Raw genomic sequence first — 19,061 nt, forward strand, 5'->3', positions numbered from 1 at the left:
GACAACTAGGTAGCCCACAAGTCTGCTTAAACTTTAGTTTGGTACTTATGCAGGTTTATAGCTTATAAGGTAATTCTCCCTAATGCAAGAGGTTCATGGGTCCTGATGAAACTCGTCCCAGCATGTTATGTTGCGGCCGATCGTGAGGATCGGATGGCGCAAGAGAAGGTAAGAATGGCAGAAACAACTAGAAGGGAATTGTTCACCAACCCCGACCAGGTCTGGGCATGGTTTCCTACTTGTACAGGGTGGGGGCTTGAGCTTATTAAACGAATGAACAATTTCTCATCCAGTGTGGATGGGATGTTCAATGTAACTGTTGAAGTCGTAAGGGAGATCCCACAGGAACAATGGCAGATCAAGACCCTTCTATTAAAAGATGGCCTATGATTACCTGTTGGCATCCAAGGGGGGGTTCTGTGAATTCATAGGAAAAAATTGTTGTACCTGGATTGGGGATACTAGTGATAAAGTTCAGGCCCATATGGGTAAGTTTAGATCCCTGCAAGGCAAAGCCAGAGCTATAGTTAGTGAAGGTTGAAATCCTTTTAAGGGTCTGGGAATCTTTGGGGATTTTTTTATTTTTCAGCGGATCATGGTTGAAGGAAGTGGAGGTATATATACTCATGTTGTTTTTGTTTCTATTCCTTCTATATGCCATGATGAGGTGTTACTGTTGCCTGATTGGATGAGAGAACACATCTTCCTCGTTGAGATGAGACGCCCTGAAGCCCAACCCACGTACAAGACACAGAGGATCCCAGACCAACCGGCTTTCATGTCCTCCTCTAAGTCATCCCTCCTGAAGAACAGTCTACAAGTCAAGCCGTGTTATGAACTCATGTGGACTGTAAGGACTGATTCATTTCCAGGTGTAAGAAGACCAAGATTCATTGAGGGACACATTGGAGCATATGACAAAGAGGAGGGACTTTTGTGGAAATTTTTATTAATGTATGTTGTCAGATGTCCCCAAGTGTCAGTTTTGCTTTAATACGCTCATGCGAGCATATTCGCACATACAGACATTGATGGAAGACCATTGGCTGCAGAAACCTTCCCGTGGACATGACAGATCTGTTTGCTCTTTTAAGGATGTTTGTTCATGCCTCACCAAGAGACTGGCCACCTCATGGCTCCTGAATTAACGCTCCTAGTAAGCAGATCTGCGTACATGGGAACCAAAGCATAACCATACGAAAATTATGGCTCACTGAGCCATGATAGAGTACGGCTCACGTCATTGGTAGTGGTGGGATGGTATGCACCTGATTGTGTTCAGAGCCTTGTAGTTAGTGTTAAAATTGTGAGACACTTTGTGTCTCACAAGGGGCTGGCCGCATGGATCTGCACACGACACTACTGGAATTCTATTTGAATATATACATGTGTGTGTGATTGGTTTTTTTGAAAGAATACAAGTGTCCGATTGGCTGAATCTGAAGCCACCACCTTCCTTTGTTATTCATGTTTACAGTATAAAAAAAAGGAGCTGCTCATCCTAGGGGGGATGGTCTGTTAAGCTCAAGGTAATACCAGTGTCTGTCTTGCTTGGAGATACAATCGCTTTTTCCCGGCATTATACAAGAGAGCTGTGATTGGGCTTATTAGCGCATGGAATTACTTGCTTATAAAGAGAAGCTTTAAATAATCCACTACAGATCTCATCAGCTCACTGGAAGGCTGAGCCAACTGTCAGGTCATGTTTCTGGGCAGATCCTGACCATATAGTTGGGATCTTTTCAGACCTTGGATTGGCTCTGTGGTGCCAGCTGACAGCAGGTCATGGGAATGAAGAATGAACTGCGTTTCTGTCACCCACAACAGAAGTATAGCCAAAAAGGTTTTGGCCATACTTCTCTTTTAATAGTATATACTCTACAAACATACTCTTACAAGGGAGAGTGTGGCCCATTTGTTGTTCTTGCATAATAGAAATTTGGGCCGTTCCCATTTGTGTCCCCCTTCAGCTATCATTTACTAACCAATACAAGGCAACTAAATACAACAAAAAGAACGTGAGAGACTTACATACTGGTCACCACCTCAACAAAAAGCCAACATCTTAAAATGTTTCATTTACCCAATTAGTTGAATGTGTTTTTGTTCACTTTGTGAATGTATGAACGCTATTAAGAAAATTCAGACATCTCTCAATTCAAAGTTACTTTATTGACTATCAGACATGGATTAAACCATATTTAGTTATCAGGAAATGTCTAATCTATCCAGCTTCTAAATGCGGACATATGGGTAAACATGGCAGGCTTAGATTTAGAGCAGGAAGAGGACGCAATACCGGCCATGATCCATTTTCTGTTCCTTTTACACAGAAGGCCTGCACCAGATTCAACCTGAAAAGGAGTTAAAATAGAAGTTCTAAGAAAGTTTTCCATTAGTATTTAAATGAACATATTGTATGCATTATTGGCCTGCAGTTTTTACAGAACTTTGAAACCATGGAAATATGTACTTACACCTGGACATCGCTCCTACCTGAAAATTCTCCTCCTTCCTCACCCAACATCAATTTAGCAGATGTGGAGGGTCTAGCTTCATATTTTGATCAGTTAGTGCATTGATTAAAGTCAAGGAAAACTTTCAGTTACTGGTGGGAGTTTGGTGGGCTCAGTCACCAATGGAAATCATGTACCTCTTGGCAAATCATATACCCCCAACAATGACCATGATGTCACCAACATGTACTAACCACACAGTGATGATTGTGCTTTCAGATATTGAAGGAACGTCTGAACTCCGCACATGGGACAGTGCATAGGTATAGCATCCAATTACTAGACTTAACTCCATCACACAATTGAGGGAGTGACATCACCACTCCCTTTTGTGTCTGGTCTGATACCAGCCGCAATTGGGATTTTAGTGCCATCTGTGATGGAGGTAGGATTGACCGTGGAGCATTGGGGAGTGTCAGGTATTCAGGGACAGACCTTTAGAAAGAAATTGTCACTGTGTCCCAATGGACACCATGCCATTGTCTCTTTAAATAGGCTCTAAGGTGTTAGCAGGTATCTAAAAGCCCTCAAAACCAATGGAATGGTGCTTCATTTGTAACTGATTTTAGCTCCCTCGATGCAATGAATTGAGCCCCATTAACCAACAGGGATCCCAGGGAGATGAGAGACAAATACTGATGCCTTTTGCCAAAAGCACAGGGAAATCTGTGCAAACAATTCATTAATCACCAATTCCCTGACAAGTGAACTATCTGTTAATTAACATTTAGAGGGTCGTTTGGGTCCTTTCCTAGCTCACGTCCACATAAAGAGGTCAGCTATTAAATGGATGGATTAGTAGACAACCAGATGACATAATTTCCCAGATTTGTACTTTTAGTAATCACAAGTGTGTAGGTGGTGTGCAGCGTGGTCCGGCAGAAATAATTCACACATTCAGGTGTAATGCCAAACCTGTATTGAAGTAATATAGCAACAGTTCACAACAAACCCAGTGGAAGGCTGCCAAGCCAGGTACACTTAGTTACCATCAGCATTAAAGAGCTGATTCTAGCTGAACTGACAGCATCCATGAAGAGGGTTTGAATGTGGCCTGGCCATCTCATGCCCAATCTGGAGGTTGTCCAGCAGAGTTACGACCCTGCACTTTCTCTCCTTATCAGGAACCTCCCCCTACTGCTAATGCTGTCTCTAACCCAGGAAACCATAGAGGAACTATGTTCCTCTTGCCTTCCTCCCCAACTGCAAGGCTACAAACTGCACCTGCCTACAAGTGAGCCTTTAATGAGTCTAAAACAGTCCAACAGTTAGTTTCAACAGTGATTATGTGGCCAGTAATCCCCACTATGAAACAGAAGTCAGTATTCCCATTGCACACGTTTACATTTTTAAACAGAACACAGGACCAGATCCAGCATATCAATAGTGGAGCAAATCCTTTAATGGTCACTTGTCACTAATTACGGTAGGACTGGTTTTATTCCTAATCCTTTATTCTCCTATACACAAATTATAATTCTCTTGTATATGAGATTGTGAGGTTACAAACAGGTCTACTCTGATAAAAGACCCAACTAGAGATAGTCCGATCCAGAAGCTACTGTCCTGTTCCCCAAGCTAACTAAAGAGAACCAACACTGGTCAATAATAAATCTTTAGGCCATCATACCATGCAGGAGGCGAGACCAGTGCAGATCTCATTTTTCTGGCTCTTGGTTCCCCAATATTTCTGGCACTCATCGTTGGTCAGGATAGGAACAGTCACCTGCCGACGGTTATCTGAAGTGGCTTCTGTTGACTTTTGAGCAGCCACCTGCTGATTGTTAGCTGAAGTACGTTTTGTTGAGAGAAAAAGGAGAGATTAACATGACAACATTATCACCACCATTCAGTGTGGCATTACAACCCAACAACAGTCTGATGGAGTCACATCTAACATGTATTAGCTTTAGACATTTCTTTCTTTACAGCCAACCATAGGTTACATCATGGTGACCCTTATTCATACCAGGCTGATATTTTGTCCCATTATTGCCAGAAATATACGTTTTTCAAACTCCAAATCAAGGGGCACCAATTTTTTTACCAAGGTAAAAATAAATTCCTCACATCAAATAGAAAATGGAATGGACCAATCTAGGCAATGGAGGTGCAGCATTTCTGTTTTGTTTTTTCTCCACCAATCTCTATATGTTTCACCGTATTTACATTCAAACTTTTCGAGTCAAATTTTACAGAGCTGGAGAAAATAAGGTGGAGTGCAGCCAAAGACAATTATTATTTCAGTCTTAATTGCTAGGCCTCCGTGAGTCAATGAAGTTTGAAAAAAAAAGGAGTATCTTTTATAATATGTAAGCATGAAAATGAGGAGCTGTACCACAGAGTGACCATCACAGGTCTATGAAGGTCCCACTTTAATAAAAGGCATTTTCCACAAGCCTACCATTACAGCAGGCCACCAAGAGAATTTGGATGGATCGTGGTGAGAAAGCCAACATTTGGTTACTGAACAGGTGGTGAGGGGACTGTCCATACTGGGACACCCAATCTGGCATGACAACTTCCCAAGAAGGAATTCCTTTACTTTGGAAATAATTCCTCTCTTCCTTTTGTGTCTAACAGGAAGTGAGTGGAAAGCTTGCCAATAAGACACAGAAAGTGTTTATTAAAGAAATAAATACAAAGGTTTTGGCTAGAGAAACACAGCAGAAGTTTGGAGTTTGGCCTAAATTTGTAAGCCTATTAAAATATGCTTGTCCATCTAACACTCCCCTCCCCCCAGACAGACAATTCGGATGTCCAAAGGTGCCCCATGTTCTCCTTCATCCAGAGTGGGGGGTGCTCTAATAGAGGAGGTGTGTTACTGGCCAGATCACCAGGTGAAAACAGAGGGGAAAAAAGCCTAAAAAAGAAAACAAATGCAGCCATCACATCTAAAAATTGGTAAGGTGCAATATATTACATTTTTGGTTTGGGGTTTAATACTGTACGACTTTAAGAGTGACATCATCAAAAGTGAGGGGAAATACATTTTGTTATGAGGAAATCAAAATTTTGGGGGAAATTTTCAAAAATAATTTCCCCTCCCCCCACCCCCCAATGGTACACAAACTGCAAATGATAAAACAGGCAGGTATTTAACCATTTCATACACTATATACACATTAATAAGGAATAAAAACACACCGCCAGCTGGGTCTTGCCAATAATAGGGTCAGAACGGGCACAGCATGGCAAGAGACCCCAGACATGAGATATGAGGGGTTTAATGGAATAGCAGGTACCTCTCCAGATTGATATAATCCACAAGGGACAGAGATGCCTGCTAGCAGTTGTGTGGGATTTTTCACCCCCCTTCCTCTCTTCTCACACACACAGACACACAGCACTGCTTATTCTATAGCCTCCCTATTGGAAGAGACTGGGAGCCAATCAGCAGGGAGGAGCAGCAAAGAACTGTGGAATAGGAAGTCCCAGCACAAAGCAGCCTAACTGACTGGTGAGGGGGGCCAGACTACCCAGGCTGCACTGCCGAGGCAAGAGGACTGCTGGGAGAGACTATAAGAGGGATGGATGAGGCCTAGATCTGGCTCTCTGGACGCTATTCTGAACCAGCAGGAGGTCTGTGTGTGACAGGGAGTGAGAGACTGCGGCCTATACAGCGGAGAGCCGGATCGCCCGCCTCAGAGGGGCCTCATAGGACAGCACCGCTACTACAGTCAGCGCGCTTCAGAGCATCTGGGACCACCTGCACTCCAGTCCCCCCGGGAGTTGCAGCGTGGCGTGGCAGCAACATTTTCACTGGACAGAGACACCAGAAGGGATTCCTGCCGGAGCCTTACATCTATCTAACTTTAAAAGGTGGAATCTTTCTTTTCAAACCATAAGCCTGAACTATAACCTCACAAATCCACTTTGAAATAGTTGATTTCAATGCTGCCTGCCCTTTCCTGGGCCCTTTCGGCAGCACAAACAAAGCGCCAGTCTTCCGTATCTGAGTTGTCACTTTCAGATAGATCCTAACTGCTCTCACTACATTGAGAGTGTATCAATTTCTCTTCCGCAGAGCTGGGTTTTGGAAAAAAGGAAGGCAGGGAGACATCTTGATTCAGATGAACTGGATACTATCTTAGGCAAAAAGGTTGGGTGAGGATGCAACACCACCTTATCTTTATGAATAATTAAGTATGGCTCTTTACAAGAGAAAGCTACCAATTCTGAAACTCTTCTTGCGGAGGTTACCGCAACCAAAAATACCAATTTCCTTGTCCAAAGGATCAAGGGAATATGGCGCATCGGCTCAAAGGGCTGTCTTTGTAAAGCCGACAAAACTAGATTCAAATCCCATGGGCACAAGGGTGACCTAAATGGCGGATTTATACGCGCTACCCCTTGTATAAAGGCCGGAATCAAAGAATGCGAAGAAAGTGGCCTTTGGAAAAACACTGACAAGGCCGAGATCTGATCCTTGATTGTACTCAAGGCTTGCTTCATTTCCACTCCTAATTGTAGGAAGGCAAGAACTCTTCCTATGACATACTTCCAAGGATGCCATCTTTTGGTTTCACACCAGGAAACATAGGCCCTCCAGACCCTATAGTAAATGGTCCTAGAGGCCGGCTTTCTTGCATTAATCAGGGTAGTTACCACTTAATCTGAAAGCCCCCAATTCTATAAAATGTGGGCTTCAATCGCCAAACCGTTAAATTTAGCGACTGTAAGGCAGGATGGAATACTGGTCCTTGCGAAAGCAAGTCCGGACGGGACGGAAGAGTCCACGGCTTCCCTACTGCCAACCTTATGATCTCTGCATACCAGGATCTTTTGTGCCATGCCGGGGCAACTAGTATCACTGGCTTCCCTTCCTCTTTGATCCTGCATAGAAGCCACAACAGCAGCTGAACTGGGGGGAACGCATAAATCAGTGAAAAATTGATCCCAAGGGGTTACTAACGCATCTGTCATTTAACAATTTAACAATTTGTCCAACTTCTTGTTAAATCTGGATGCCAACAGATCTATGTCTGGGGTCCCCCATTTTTGGCAAATGGCTGAAAAAATGTTGGGATGGAGAGACCATTCTCTCGGGAATAATTGTTGGGGGCTTAAGAAATCCGCCTGTCAATTCTCCATTCTGGGAATGAAAACTGCAGATAGGCAAGGTACATGTTCCTCTGCCCAAGCCAGAATATGGTTTACCTGCCTCTGGGCTGCATGACTTCTGGTGCCCCCTTGGTGGATGATGTAAGCCACTGTTGTGGCATTGTCAGATTGTATCCTGATGGGACAACCCTGTAACAGGAACGACCAGGCCATTAGAGCCATGGTGCCACCCGAATCTCTAAGATGTTGATGGGCAGGGCTCTTTCGGACTCTGATCACTTCCCTTGGACAGTGGTCTTTTCTAGAACTGCTCCCCAGCCCAAGAGGCTGGCATCCGTCGTTACTACCTTCCAGGTTACCGGCATTAAGGATTTTTCCTTCTGCAAATTTTGGTTATCAGCCACCAATTGAGACTCTGGCGCACCCTTGGGGCCAGATACATAGGGTAATCCAAGGCTTGGATTTTCTTGTTGTAAGCAGATAGAATACTGTTTTGTAACAGTCTTGAATGGAATTGAGCATAGGGAACCGCTTCAAATGAAGCCACCATCTTCCCTAGCAACCTAATGAAAAGTCGAATAGAAGGACCCTTCTTTTCTTTGACCACATGGACCAGATCTTTTATAGCCCTGACTTTTTCCTGAGGCAAAAAAATTATTTCTTGGGCTGTGTCTATAACTAGACCCAAGTTCTCCAGCCTTCCTACTGGTCAGAAGGCTGACTTCTCTAGGTTGAGAATCCAACCTAGGTTTTCCAAATACTACATTAAGGTCTAGCCGTGCAACTGACTGATTTATCAGCAGCAGGTCTTCTAGGTATGCTATTATTGCTATACCCTGGGCCCTTAGTCTTGCTAGTACCGGGGCCAGAACTTTTGTAAACACCCAGGGTGCGGTAGCTAACCCGAAGGGTAAGCCTAGGAACTGAAAGTGGCGCTGTTCTACCCCGAATCTTAGAAACTTCTGGTGAGCAGGGAAATTGGCACATGCAGATATGCATCCTTGATGTCTATTGACACTAGAAATTCTCATCCCCGCTTGGTGGACACAACTGACTGGATTGAGAGCAGATGTTTAGAAACTGATTTAAATCTTTGAGATCTAGAATGGGCCTGACATCTCCATTCGGTTTTGGCACCGTGAAGAGATTTGAGTAAAAACCCATGCCCTGCTCTTCTGAGGGAATCTCTATGATTACACCCTGAGACATCAATCGGTCTAGACCTTCTTTTTACTGGGTCTTTGGGAACATTCGATTTTAGAAAACAAAATGGTGGAAACTCTCGAAACTCTAGTTTGTACCCTAGAGATACCGTGGAGATGACCCATCTGTCCTGAATCTCTTCCTGCCAAGCCCCTGAAAACTGCAGAAGCCTTCCCCCCACTCAGGGCGCCCCTTCATAAGGAGGCCTTGGGACTCAGCTTTGCAGGCTTCTGCCCCCAGGGTTTCTTCCTTGAGCAGGAACACTCTTAATAACCTGCTTAATTTGGTCTTTTAGGGATTGGCAAATGCCATTTGCTGCTACTGCAGGCTGTGCTGCTGCACCGGCCACAGCAAATGAGGCCTTAAGCAAAGATTCCAGCTTCTTATCAGCTGGATCCTTAAACACCTGGACATTGTCCACTGGACAATTTAGACTCTTATTCACAGAAGAGATAGCAGCGTCCACCGCTGGCAAACATTTAGTGAACTTTTCCTCCATAGGATAAAGAAGAGAAAATCTTCTGGGAGGAAGAAAATATCTATCTGGTTGATCCCAGTCAGCATATATCAGCTGCTCCAGCAATGGGTGTACAGGGAAAGCATGTGAACCCTGTGGAGGTTTTAAAGAGCCCAAAGAGGAAAAGGGGGCTTCAGCCGCCTCCACTGGGGGTAACTTATATCCAGAATGGACCAACTTCGTAAGGGATTGTACTAGCAACTTCTGAGATTGCAAGGCTAAGAAGGGTTCTTCTGAGACTGGATCCTCAGAGGGAGAGTCATCTGCCTGCCCTTCTTCCTGGTCCCCTAATGGTAATTCACCATCATCTGCCCATTCCTGTTCCAATACTGGAAGCTCAGGGGTAGCAGAAGGGGACCTATCATGTTTTTTCCCAGACTGGGAGAAAGACACGAGCATACCAGCTATTTTCCTTTCCAAACCAGCTAATGCTGAAGTCAAATCGTTGTTGGTGACATATGCAGAGGCTGAAATATTGCAAGTATCAACAATGCCTGATAGCCTAAATGGCTCAGTCTGGCCAGCTGCTTCAGTTCTTTCAGGGGAGGATAATACTGAGGGAGCGTGACTAGGATCCTCAGACCCCGACAGTGCCGCCTTTGCGCTCCTCCCTGCTGCCTTCCCACCAGCTTTCTTTTGGGAAGACATAGTCCTAACCACAAAAGGCAGAGGTACTTACAATATGTATCTACTGCCGAGCTATTAGTCCAGCAATAAAATATGCCACTATCACTGCTCAGCCTGATGCTGAGTAAACATGCCTTTAAATAATGCCTGTATCCAACACCTATACAGTGCTTACATGCCCTTGTATGCTTCTGTGTCCCACTGTCAGCCACCAGACTCTTTCAAGAGTGAACCTTTTTATAGGCAGTGAGCCTTGCACCTGCTCTGTGTATAACATGCACGCTGGTCCCTCGTGCACGCGTCCACGGGCAGCTTATTTAAATAAGCAGATTCCTGTAAGCGCGCACGGATGACTGGGTCCCACAATCAGGACTGCTCGGGGGGAGGGGGCTATCACCAGGGGGATGCCGACCTCCGTGTACAGGAGGTGGGTGATCCCCCAAGCCTTTTGGAAGCCGTGACAGAGTTCAGTAAAGGGCAATGCTTTTCCACAGGAGTGTTGCCGGACACTGAGCACACACAGGGGAAGCATGGTAATGTTAAACATCAGGTATGTTACAATTTACACCCTCTAGTGGTACAGGCAACAGGCAAGACATCGTTTACTCATAAGAGGTCCACACGTAAACCATTATGCATCCCTTAGGATCCTCTTGACTTACCACTCCCACTGCAGGATACTGCTGGAAAACACAGCTAGACCCAATCTTCACCCATTATGGCGGGCCATGTCATGACAGACCTTCAAGGACTGGGTCCCCTTTGTATACCGGGGGCCACTCCCTTAGACCTGTACAGCACCCCGCCAGGACAACTTTTAGTTTAGTTATGTGACCAAGGCACCGAATTCCCAGGGTCCAGCCCTCAAAAGAGGAGCGTTACAGGCAGGAAACCTCACTTTTTCTTCCTCGAGGCTCAGGTATCATTCACTTTGGCCCTTTCCTGGCATCTTGAATGAATCCGATTGCGTAGCCGCTTGATCCTGTAAGGGATTTCTCCAACCAAGCTGTTCATAGCATAGCGCTTTAACCACCGTGAATAACACCTTGAGACACTGGTGAAAAAACTGAGGTACTTCCTGTATGGGAGGGGTTATATAGAGGGGACTTCCTGTCTTTGAGTGTACCAGTGTCCATTCACCTATAGGTGGCGTATAAATAACATAGCAATTACTATGGCTGCTTTGTGTCCCGTGATGTACGATAAAGAAAGTACAAATTACACTGCAGTATAAACAACAGGCTAGCTGAAGAAATCCAGAATTAAAAGAACATTTAATTGTTCAATTCATCATCATTCTCTTTTATGCTTTACTACTCTACATTTAAGCTTAATCATTGAATTACAACCTGGGGGAGCCATTTTGTGAGGCATTCTTTAAATTTGCATTGTGTTACTGTATGTATATGCTGTGCACTGTTTGTTGGTTTGTGTGCTGAGGCCTCAGAGGAAAGATATCCAATACAGGTGTTAAAGGTGTTGGATATTTGTCTCTCTGTGTACCTGTCCACATAGACCTTTTTCAGATCATAAGGGTGCACACCATTGCATATCAGTGTCAAGTGATATTTTACTGTTAAACATCAGTTGTGTTCATTCATACCTTATATTGTGCTTATCTTTCATCTCAGTAAAAATTTCTGAGTGGTTCATTGATATTGTTTGAGTCTCTATTTACTACCACAGCTGGTGACGTGAGGGAACCCAGGGCCTCGGTAAATATACTTCATGGTTTATCATTATTGTGTTTCCTCTCTATTGCTGGGTTCCACACTATTATCAAGTAGGTGTGCCAGAGGGCTTGGGACTGTTCTTGGGGTTGAGAGGCAGAGTACAGAACCAAACATACATTAAGCAGCTCCTCCGGGGGTAGCGCTACAATAGGTTAATAGTTTTTTTGCAGGATATCAAATTCCCTTACTGGAATCACAGGTATATGTCAAGTTGGTGGTGATGCAGTTCTCTCCAATCTTAAAGACATCAGAGCTAGAGGCAAGACAAACTGGGGACTCCTCTTGAGGTAAGGTGATGGGACCAGACAGCTCAATAATACTGATCTTAGGGACCTAAAAAAGTTTTGTTAAGAATTATTTTAAATTTTAAATATTTTAAAAGACATAATGAAAAGAGGAAAGATTTGTCCATATGAGGAATTAAAACACAAAAACAATTTAATGATACTGAACGAATAGAGGTATTTACAGTTAAAGCACTTTGTAGAAACACTACCGCAACCAATCAGGTCGGGAAAATAACTAAATTCAATGGGAAAACTGTGTAATCAGTTAATTATGTAAAGCACGGGCCTGAAAATATTAGATAATAACAGAGATGGGGGGAACTGAAATACCTCAATTCATTGGTATGTGGGAAAAGGAAATAGGAACACGTGTAAATGAGTGACAAGCAGTGGCAGTTGGTGTTTTTTTTGGGGGGGGGATGGTCGATCAATGGCACCCCCCTCCCCTGGCACTTACCCAATCTAGGTGTCAGCCGGGTTGCGGACTCCTATGGGTGGGTTGCGGACTCCTACGGGCAGCGGGTAAGTTGTGGGCAGCGACTTCTGTATCCTCTCCTCCTCAGCTTCAGCGACTTACACCATGCGGCTCCTCCCTCCTCCTCCTAGACGTTCACTAGGATCACCTGTCTTTTCAGCCGAACAGGTGACAGGTCTCAAGACCCCCCTCCTGATTGGCCTGGGAGGAAAATCAGTGTGGCAATAGCGAATATTTATTCACTGTTGTCACACAGCTGGATGGGATTGGGGTGCTGAGCCCACCATTTTTTAAGCCAATTAGAGCCTCTGGCTCTAATCACGCGCTTCAAAAAAACCACACCCCCACCATTAGAATCCATGTGCCTGGAGCCCTGTATGTATATCATAGGGCCGGATGCATGGATGGGGGGGCGGCGCCTGAAATGGACGGGCCGCCACTGGCGTCAAGTGAGCAAAATATTGAGAGCAGTCCTTGGTATGGTGGCAGACATAAACACGATGGAAATGAACTATAAATGTTACAAAAATATCAGTCAGAGATATCACCATTGTGCTGGCAGGGGGTTGTAATATGAGGAGTACAATGATACATACAGTATCTCACAAAAGTGGGTACACCCCTTACATTTTTTGTAAATATTTTCTTCTATCTTTTCATGTGACAACACTAAAGAAATGACACTTTGCTACAATGTAAAGTAATGAGTGTACAGCTTGTATAACAGTGTAAATTTGCTGTCCCCTCAAAATAACTCAACACACAGCCATTAATGTCTAAACCGCTGGCAACAAAAGTGAATACACCCCTAAGTGAAAATGTCAAAATTGGACCCAATTAGCCATTTTTCCTCCCCAATGTCATTTGACTCAAGCCCCTGAAACTGAGCTGCAGTACAGTGGTCAAGACCATACAGTGGTTTAAAAAGACAGGTTCCACTCAGAACAGGTCTTCGCCATGATCAACCAAAGAAGTTGAGTGCATGTGCTCAGCGTCATATCCAGAGGTTGTCTTTGGGAAATAGACGTACGAGTGCTGCCAGCATTGCTGCAGAGGTTGAAGGGGTGGGGGGTCAGCCTGTCAGTGCTCAGACCATACGCCGCACACTGTATCAAATTGGTCTGGATGGCTGTCCTCCCAGAAGGAAGTCTCTTCTAAAGATGATGCACAAGAAAGCCCGCAAACAGTTTGCTGAAGACAAGCAGACTAAGGACATGGATTACTGGAACCATGTCCTGTGGTCAGATGAGACCAAGATAAACGTATTTGGTTCAGATGGTGTGAAGCGTGTGTGGCGGCAACCAGGTGAGGAGTATAAAGACAAGTGTCTTGCCTACAGTCAAGCATGGTGGTGGGAGTGTCATGGTCTGGGGCTACTGCCACTGGGGAGCTACAATCCATTGAGGGAACCATGAATGCCAACATGTACTGTAACATACTGAAGCAAAGCAAGATCACCTCCCTTTGGAGACTGGGTCGCAGAGCAGTATTTCAAGATAAGGTCTCTAACATCCACCAGCTCCTTGATGTCATCATGGAGGATTGGATGAGGATTGGCAATACCTGTGAAGCTCTGGTGAACTCCATGCCAAGAGGGTTAAGGCAGTGCTGGAAAATAATGGTGTCCACACAAAATATTTTAATATACATATATATATATATATAAATATATATATATATATATATATATATATATATATATATATATATATATATATATATATATATATATTACACTTTGGGCCCAGTTTGGACATTTTCACGAGCTGTCTGCGGATTTTCGGATCGGTGCTTTCGACAGCCGATTTCACTTTTTCGTCAGACAAAATCTGGATGTGCAGACTATAAAATTTTTGTCAGATGTGAACTCCAACATCTGATTTTCAGATGGTCAGTACAGAAATTGTCACACAAAAGTCAAAAGTACAAACACGCATGATCGGAAGGAACGACCCAGAAGCGGACGGTCTTGTAAACTACCATTCGTAATCTAGAATTAACATTTGTGACATGGCAATTGATGAAATGTCGAAATGCAGAGCACATTCCCATCTTCTTTAATGAGATAATAATGAAGCTGCTTTGCTGGTGATACTGATGTAGTTATGCCAAACGTATTTTAAAAGGCATTTTTTTTGTAGTGATATAAACAATATTAATATTATGGTGATTGTTTGATTTTTTGGGGAAGTTACCACAACACTATTATCCCTGAGTTTTTAAGATCAAAGATACAACTACGTTGGTGTCCCTTGTTAATTTTCCATTGTGTTGTTTTTAATGTAACTGCCATTTGAAGAAAAACACATAGCCAAGTATAACTCTACACATTTTTTTTTTAATGTGCAGAAAAAAACAACAGAAATTAAATTAGGGATGCTATCTACCATCCAAATAAAAATAACTTAACAAAAAAGTGCGAATCAACGCTCACCAAACTTCTATTAACATGAAATTGGAAAAAGGGGCCCAAAGGATGGCACTTGAGAAATTAATTTCCTCTTTATACTCTCATAGTACATCCCTACTAGGGATGAGCTGGGTGTGATGCAGTCAGTGTGCTGCCTTAGGCTGGCCCCTGGAGAGCATCCTGCCTCGTTGGTGATGTGCCGCCTCCTCCTCCTCCTCCTCCTCCTCCTCTCTCCTATTAGGCACCCACGTTGAGTCAGTGACCTCATCATCCCCTCCCTCCTCATCACTGGAGCAAACATGGCAGTATGCTGCTGCAGCATGGGGAGCATGACTGCCAGATTGCTGTCCTTCTTGGGCACCCCCTCTGTCCGTGCTCACGTTACTGCCTTCATCTAGCTCAGTATCATCATCAGAGCCTTCCAAACGATGGGAATCCTCCTGGAGCATGTACCCAACACTGTGGTCAAACAGTTCGAGGGACTCCTCAGGAGGACATGGTGGGGCTAGGGAAGGAGTCACTGATGACATTGAGCCGAGGGAAGAGGCCGCTGCTATGCCAGACAAAGTACCCTGAGCATGGGTGAGAGAGGATGAGGAGGATGAGGACGGCTTGGTCATCCACTCGACCAAGTCTTCCGCATGTTGCAGCTCAACATGGCCAGCTGCCGAAAAAAAGGCCAAGCGTGTCTCACGGCCACGTGCTGTTGAGGATGCACCGTCTCCACGACCAGCACTGTTGACTCTAGGCACAGAGCCTGCTTGCCCTCTTTTATTGGGTTGTGACTATCTGCCTCTCCTTGTTGGCCTTCCAAACATATTAATGGCCTGTAGCTGCACTAAGCTGGGATATATATATATATATATATATGTACTGATACTGCAGCTAGCAAAATCAACTGCCTGCCTGTAGTATGAGAACACCACCAACCTTCTACAGGTAGCTTTAGCTGAACACTGTGCATAGCTCGCAAAAAACTAACTTGTAGCTTATTTAACTGCCTGCGGTAGTGATAGGATCAGGAAAACACCACCAACCTTCTACAGGTAGCTTTAGGTGAACACTGTGCAGAGCTCGCAAAAAAATAACTTGTAGGTTTAGCTGAACACTGTGAGGAGGACGCACTACACTAACTTGTAGCTTTAGCTGAACACTGTGCAGAGGTCTCACTACACTAACTTGTAGCTTTAGCTGAACACTGTGCAGAGGTCTCACTACACTAACTTGTAGTTTTAGCTGAACACTGTGAGCAGGACGCGCTACACTAACTTGTAGCTTTAGCTGAACACTGTGCAGAGGTCTCACTACACTAACTTGTAGTTTTAGCTGAACACTGTGCAGAGGTCGCTGTCATGAAGATCCTGCCAGTAATCGGCGATCCAGATGCACAGGAACACGGCCACGGGCTCTACCGTGCATGCGCGTGCGTTCACGGGTGCTGTCACGCATGGGCACGCGCGCGCGCACTCCCGCTGGTGTCAGGCGGGCTATTTAAACTGGCTTGTCACACTCAATCCCCGCTGTCTGCTCTACAGCATTCTGTGTGCCTAAACCTGATCTGTATATTCTGTTATCTGACCCGGCTTCCTGTTAGACCATCCTGCTATCCGCCTGCACCGGACCCCCTTGGCTTGCCTGACCATTCTTCCAGTGTTATCCCTGGTACCTCTGCTGTCTGCCCAATACCGACCACCGGCTTGTTTGACCATCCCTCTGCCTGATACCAGTATCCAGTCTGTTACCTGCTGCTTGTTCATGGTTCCAGTCCAGCGCTCCAGTATCCAGTCTGTTACCTGCTGCTTGTTCCTGGTTCCAGTCCAGCACTCCAGTATCCAGTCTGTTACCTGCTGCTTGTTCCTTTTTCCAGTCCAGCGCTCTAGTATCCAGTCTGTTACCTGCTGCTTGTTCCTGGTTCCAGTCCAGTGCTCCAGTATCCAGTCTTTTACCTGCTGCTTGTTCCTGGTTCCAGTCCAGCGTTCCAGTCTGCTACCTACTGCTTGCTCCTGGTTCCAGTCCAGCGTTCCAGTCTGCTACCTACTGCTTGTTCCTGGTTCCAGTCCAGCGTTCCAGTCTGCTACCTGCTGCTTGTTCCTGGTTCCAGTCCAGCATTCCAGTCTGCTATCTACTGTTTGTTCCCGGTTCCTGTCCAGCCCTTCAGATCCTGCCTACTTACCTGCTTTGGTTCCCGGTCCATTCTGCATTCCAGTCTCCAGTCTCCTCTTCAGCTTCTGGTTCCAGAGGGTGCCACCACTCCTGAACTTCTGGTGACTGTTGATCCTGCCAGGCACCCATACCACTCCTCACTCCTGGGCCCTCTGTCTCCATTCCGGAGGAACGGGAGTGGGAGCTATAAGGGAGGTCTCTCTCTGCACTTCAGGCTCAAAACCTACCAGGTACGTGACAGTAGCAGACAGCCATGTCTGAGCCTGAGCAGGGAACCTCTCCCATGGAGGAACTATGTGCACAACTGGCAGGATTGACTGAAGCAGTCAAGAATCTGCAGCAAGGATGAGGAGCTGGAGGAACGAGTATTAACTTTGTCTAATCCCATTGGGGTCCAGGGAGTTCCTCCTGCTTCCGCTTCTTCAATTGGGCCTTTCTGAACGGTGGTGATGCTCCCTCCAGAACCCAACACCTGAACGATTCTCCAGGGATCGTCATAAATTCAGGGCCTTCCGCAACTCCTGTGAATTGTTCTTTGCTCTTCAGCCACGTTCCTTTTCCCTGGAGGCCACCAAGGTGGGCTATGTAATTTCTCTGCTTACTGGTGACCCCCAAACCTGGGCACATCGCCTCTTGGAGCAAAAGAATGTATCCCTGACCAACCTCTCCACTTTCTTTGACGCACTGTGTCAGTTATACGATGACCCCCAGCTCTCTGTGACTGCAGAGGCGGCTCTCCACACCCTTCAACAGGGTCGCAGGGCAGCAGAGGACTATGTGGCTGAATTCAGAAGGTGGAGTGCGGACACAAATTGGAATGATGTGGCTCTCCGCTATCAGTTTCGAATGGGACTTTCTGACTCTTTGAAGGATGAGTTGGCCAGGGTGGGTAGGCCACAAACTTTGAATGCTTTGATCGATCTAGCCATTCAGATCGATCGACGCTTAAGGGAGCGTAGGACTGAGAGAGCTATGGGATCTTCTCGCCCAACCTGGGTGACCCCAAAGGTTCTTCATCATACGTCACCAACACCACCCACCTCCACGTTTAACCCACCTGAGCCTATGCAATTAGGGGTCCTGCGGCCTTCTCTTACCCAGGAGGAACGTCAACGTCGTCGAATGAATAATTTGTGCCTGTACTGCGGGGAACCTGGGCACTACATCAGGAAATGTCCTCTTAAGCTCCGTAAGTGCCTATCCCTGTCCACTGATTATGTTGCACCTCTGGCCAAGAATACTACTCACCTTGCTCTCTCTATCCTGTTACAGCTTCCAGGAGAGACTCTGCAAATAACCGCCATTATTGACTCTGGAGCTTGCAGCTGTTTCATGGACTCTCTTTTTGCTACCAAATACCAGATACCCCTGTTGCCTAAGGCCCATGGACTTTCCATTCATCTAGCTGATGGAACCGCCATCAAATCCGGACCTGTTACCCAAGAGACTGTTCCGATACCCGTTTCTATTTTCAATTCTCATCAAGAACTATTACGCCTGGATATCATCGCTTCACCCCTGTTTCCCATAATCCTCGGCATGCCCTGGTTACAAGCTCACAATCCTGACATTAATTGGGCCACAGGTAAGGTTACCTTTTCCTCCTCATATTGTCAACAGTCTTGCAGAATTCAGAACGTTCAGGAGAACCCTACCTTGCTCTGCCTAGACACAGATCCCAGTCTACATCTCTCCATGCCCGCAGCTTATCATGATTTCTTAGATGTATTCAGCAAGCAGGGGGCAGAAGTCTTACCTCCTCACGGGGCCTGTGACTGTCCTATCGAGTTACCCCCCGATGCTGAGATTCCTTTTGGAAGAATTTTCCCTTTGACTGAGGTAGAACAAGGGGCATTAAAGGAATACATCGATGAGAACCTAAAGAAGGGCTTCATTCGTCTGTCCACGTCTCCAGCAGGTGCAGGCATCATCTTTGTACAGAAGAAGGATAATTCCCTCAGACCATGTGTGGATTACCGAGAACTAAATAAGATCACGGTAAAAAAACGTTATCCTCTTCCTCTGGTACCAGAATTGTTCCAAAGACTTGGAACGGCCACCATATT

General features: G+C 45.3%; 1 protein-coding gene across 1 annotated transcript in view; it reads right to left on the minus strand.

Moving 5' to 3' along the window:
- Positions 1-2,153: 2,153 nt before the first annotated feature.
- The window catches only part of LOC141124160 (chymotrypsinogen A-like), a 34,678-nt gene continuing 17,770 nt past the window's right edge, over positions 2,154-19,061 (minus strand). The window contains exons 3-5 of the mRNA XM_073612240.1: positions 11,849-11,993; positions 4,147-4,304; positions 2,154-2,354 (exon numbers count right to left, since the gene is read on the minus strand). Of these exons, the coding sequence (XP_073468341.1) occupies positions 2,220-2,354; positions 4,147-4,304; positions 11,849-11,993 (438 nt within the window). The 3' untranslated portion in view covers positions 2,154-2,219. The remainder of the gene's footprint in view (positions 2,355-4,146; positions 4,305-11,848; positions 11,994-19,061) is intronic.

Source organism: Aquarana catesbeiana, linkage group LG01 (assembly GCF_042186555.1).
Source record: "Aquarana catesbeiana isolate 2022-GZ linkage group LG01, ASM4218655v1, whole genome shotgun sequence".
Taxonomy (NCBI): domain Eukaryota; kingdom Metazoa; phylum Chordata; class Amphibia; order Anura; family Ranidae; genus Aquarana; species Aquarana catesbeiana.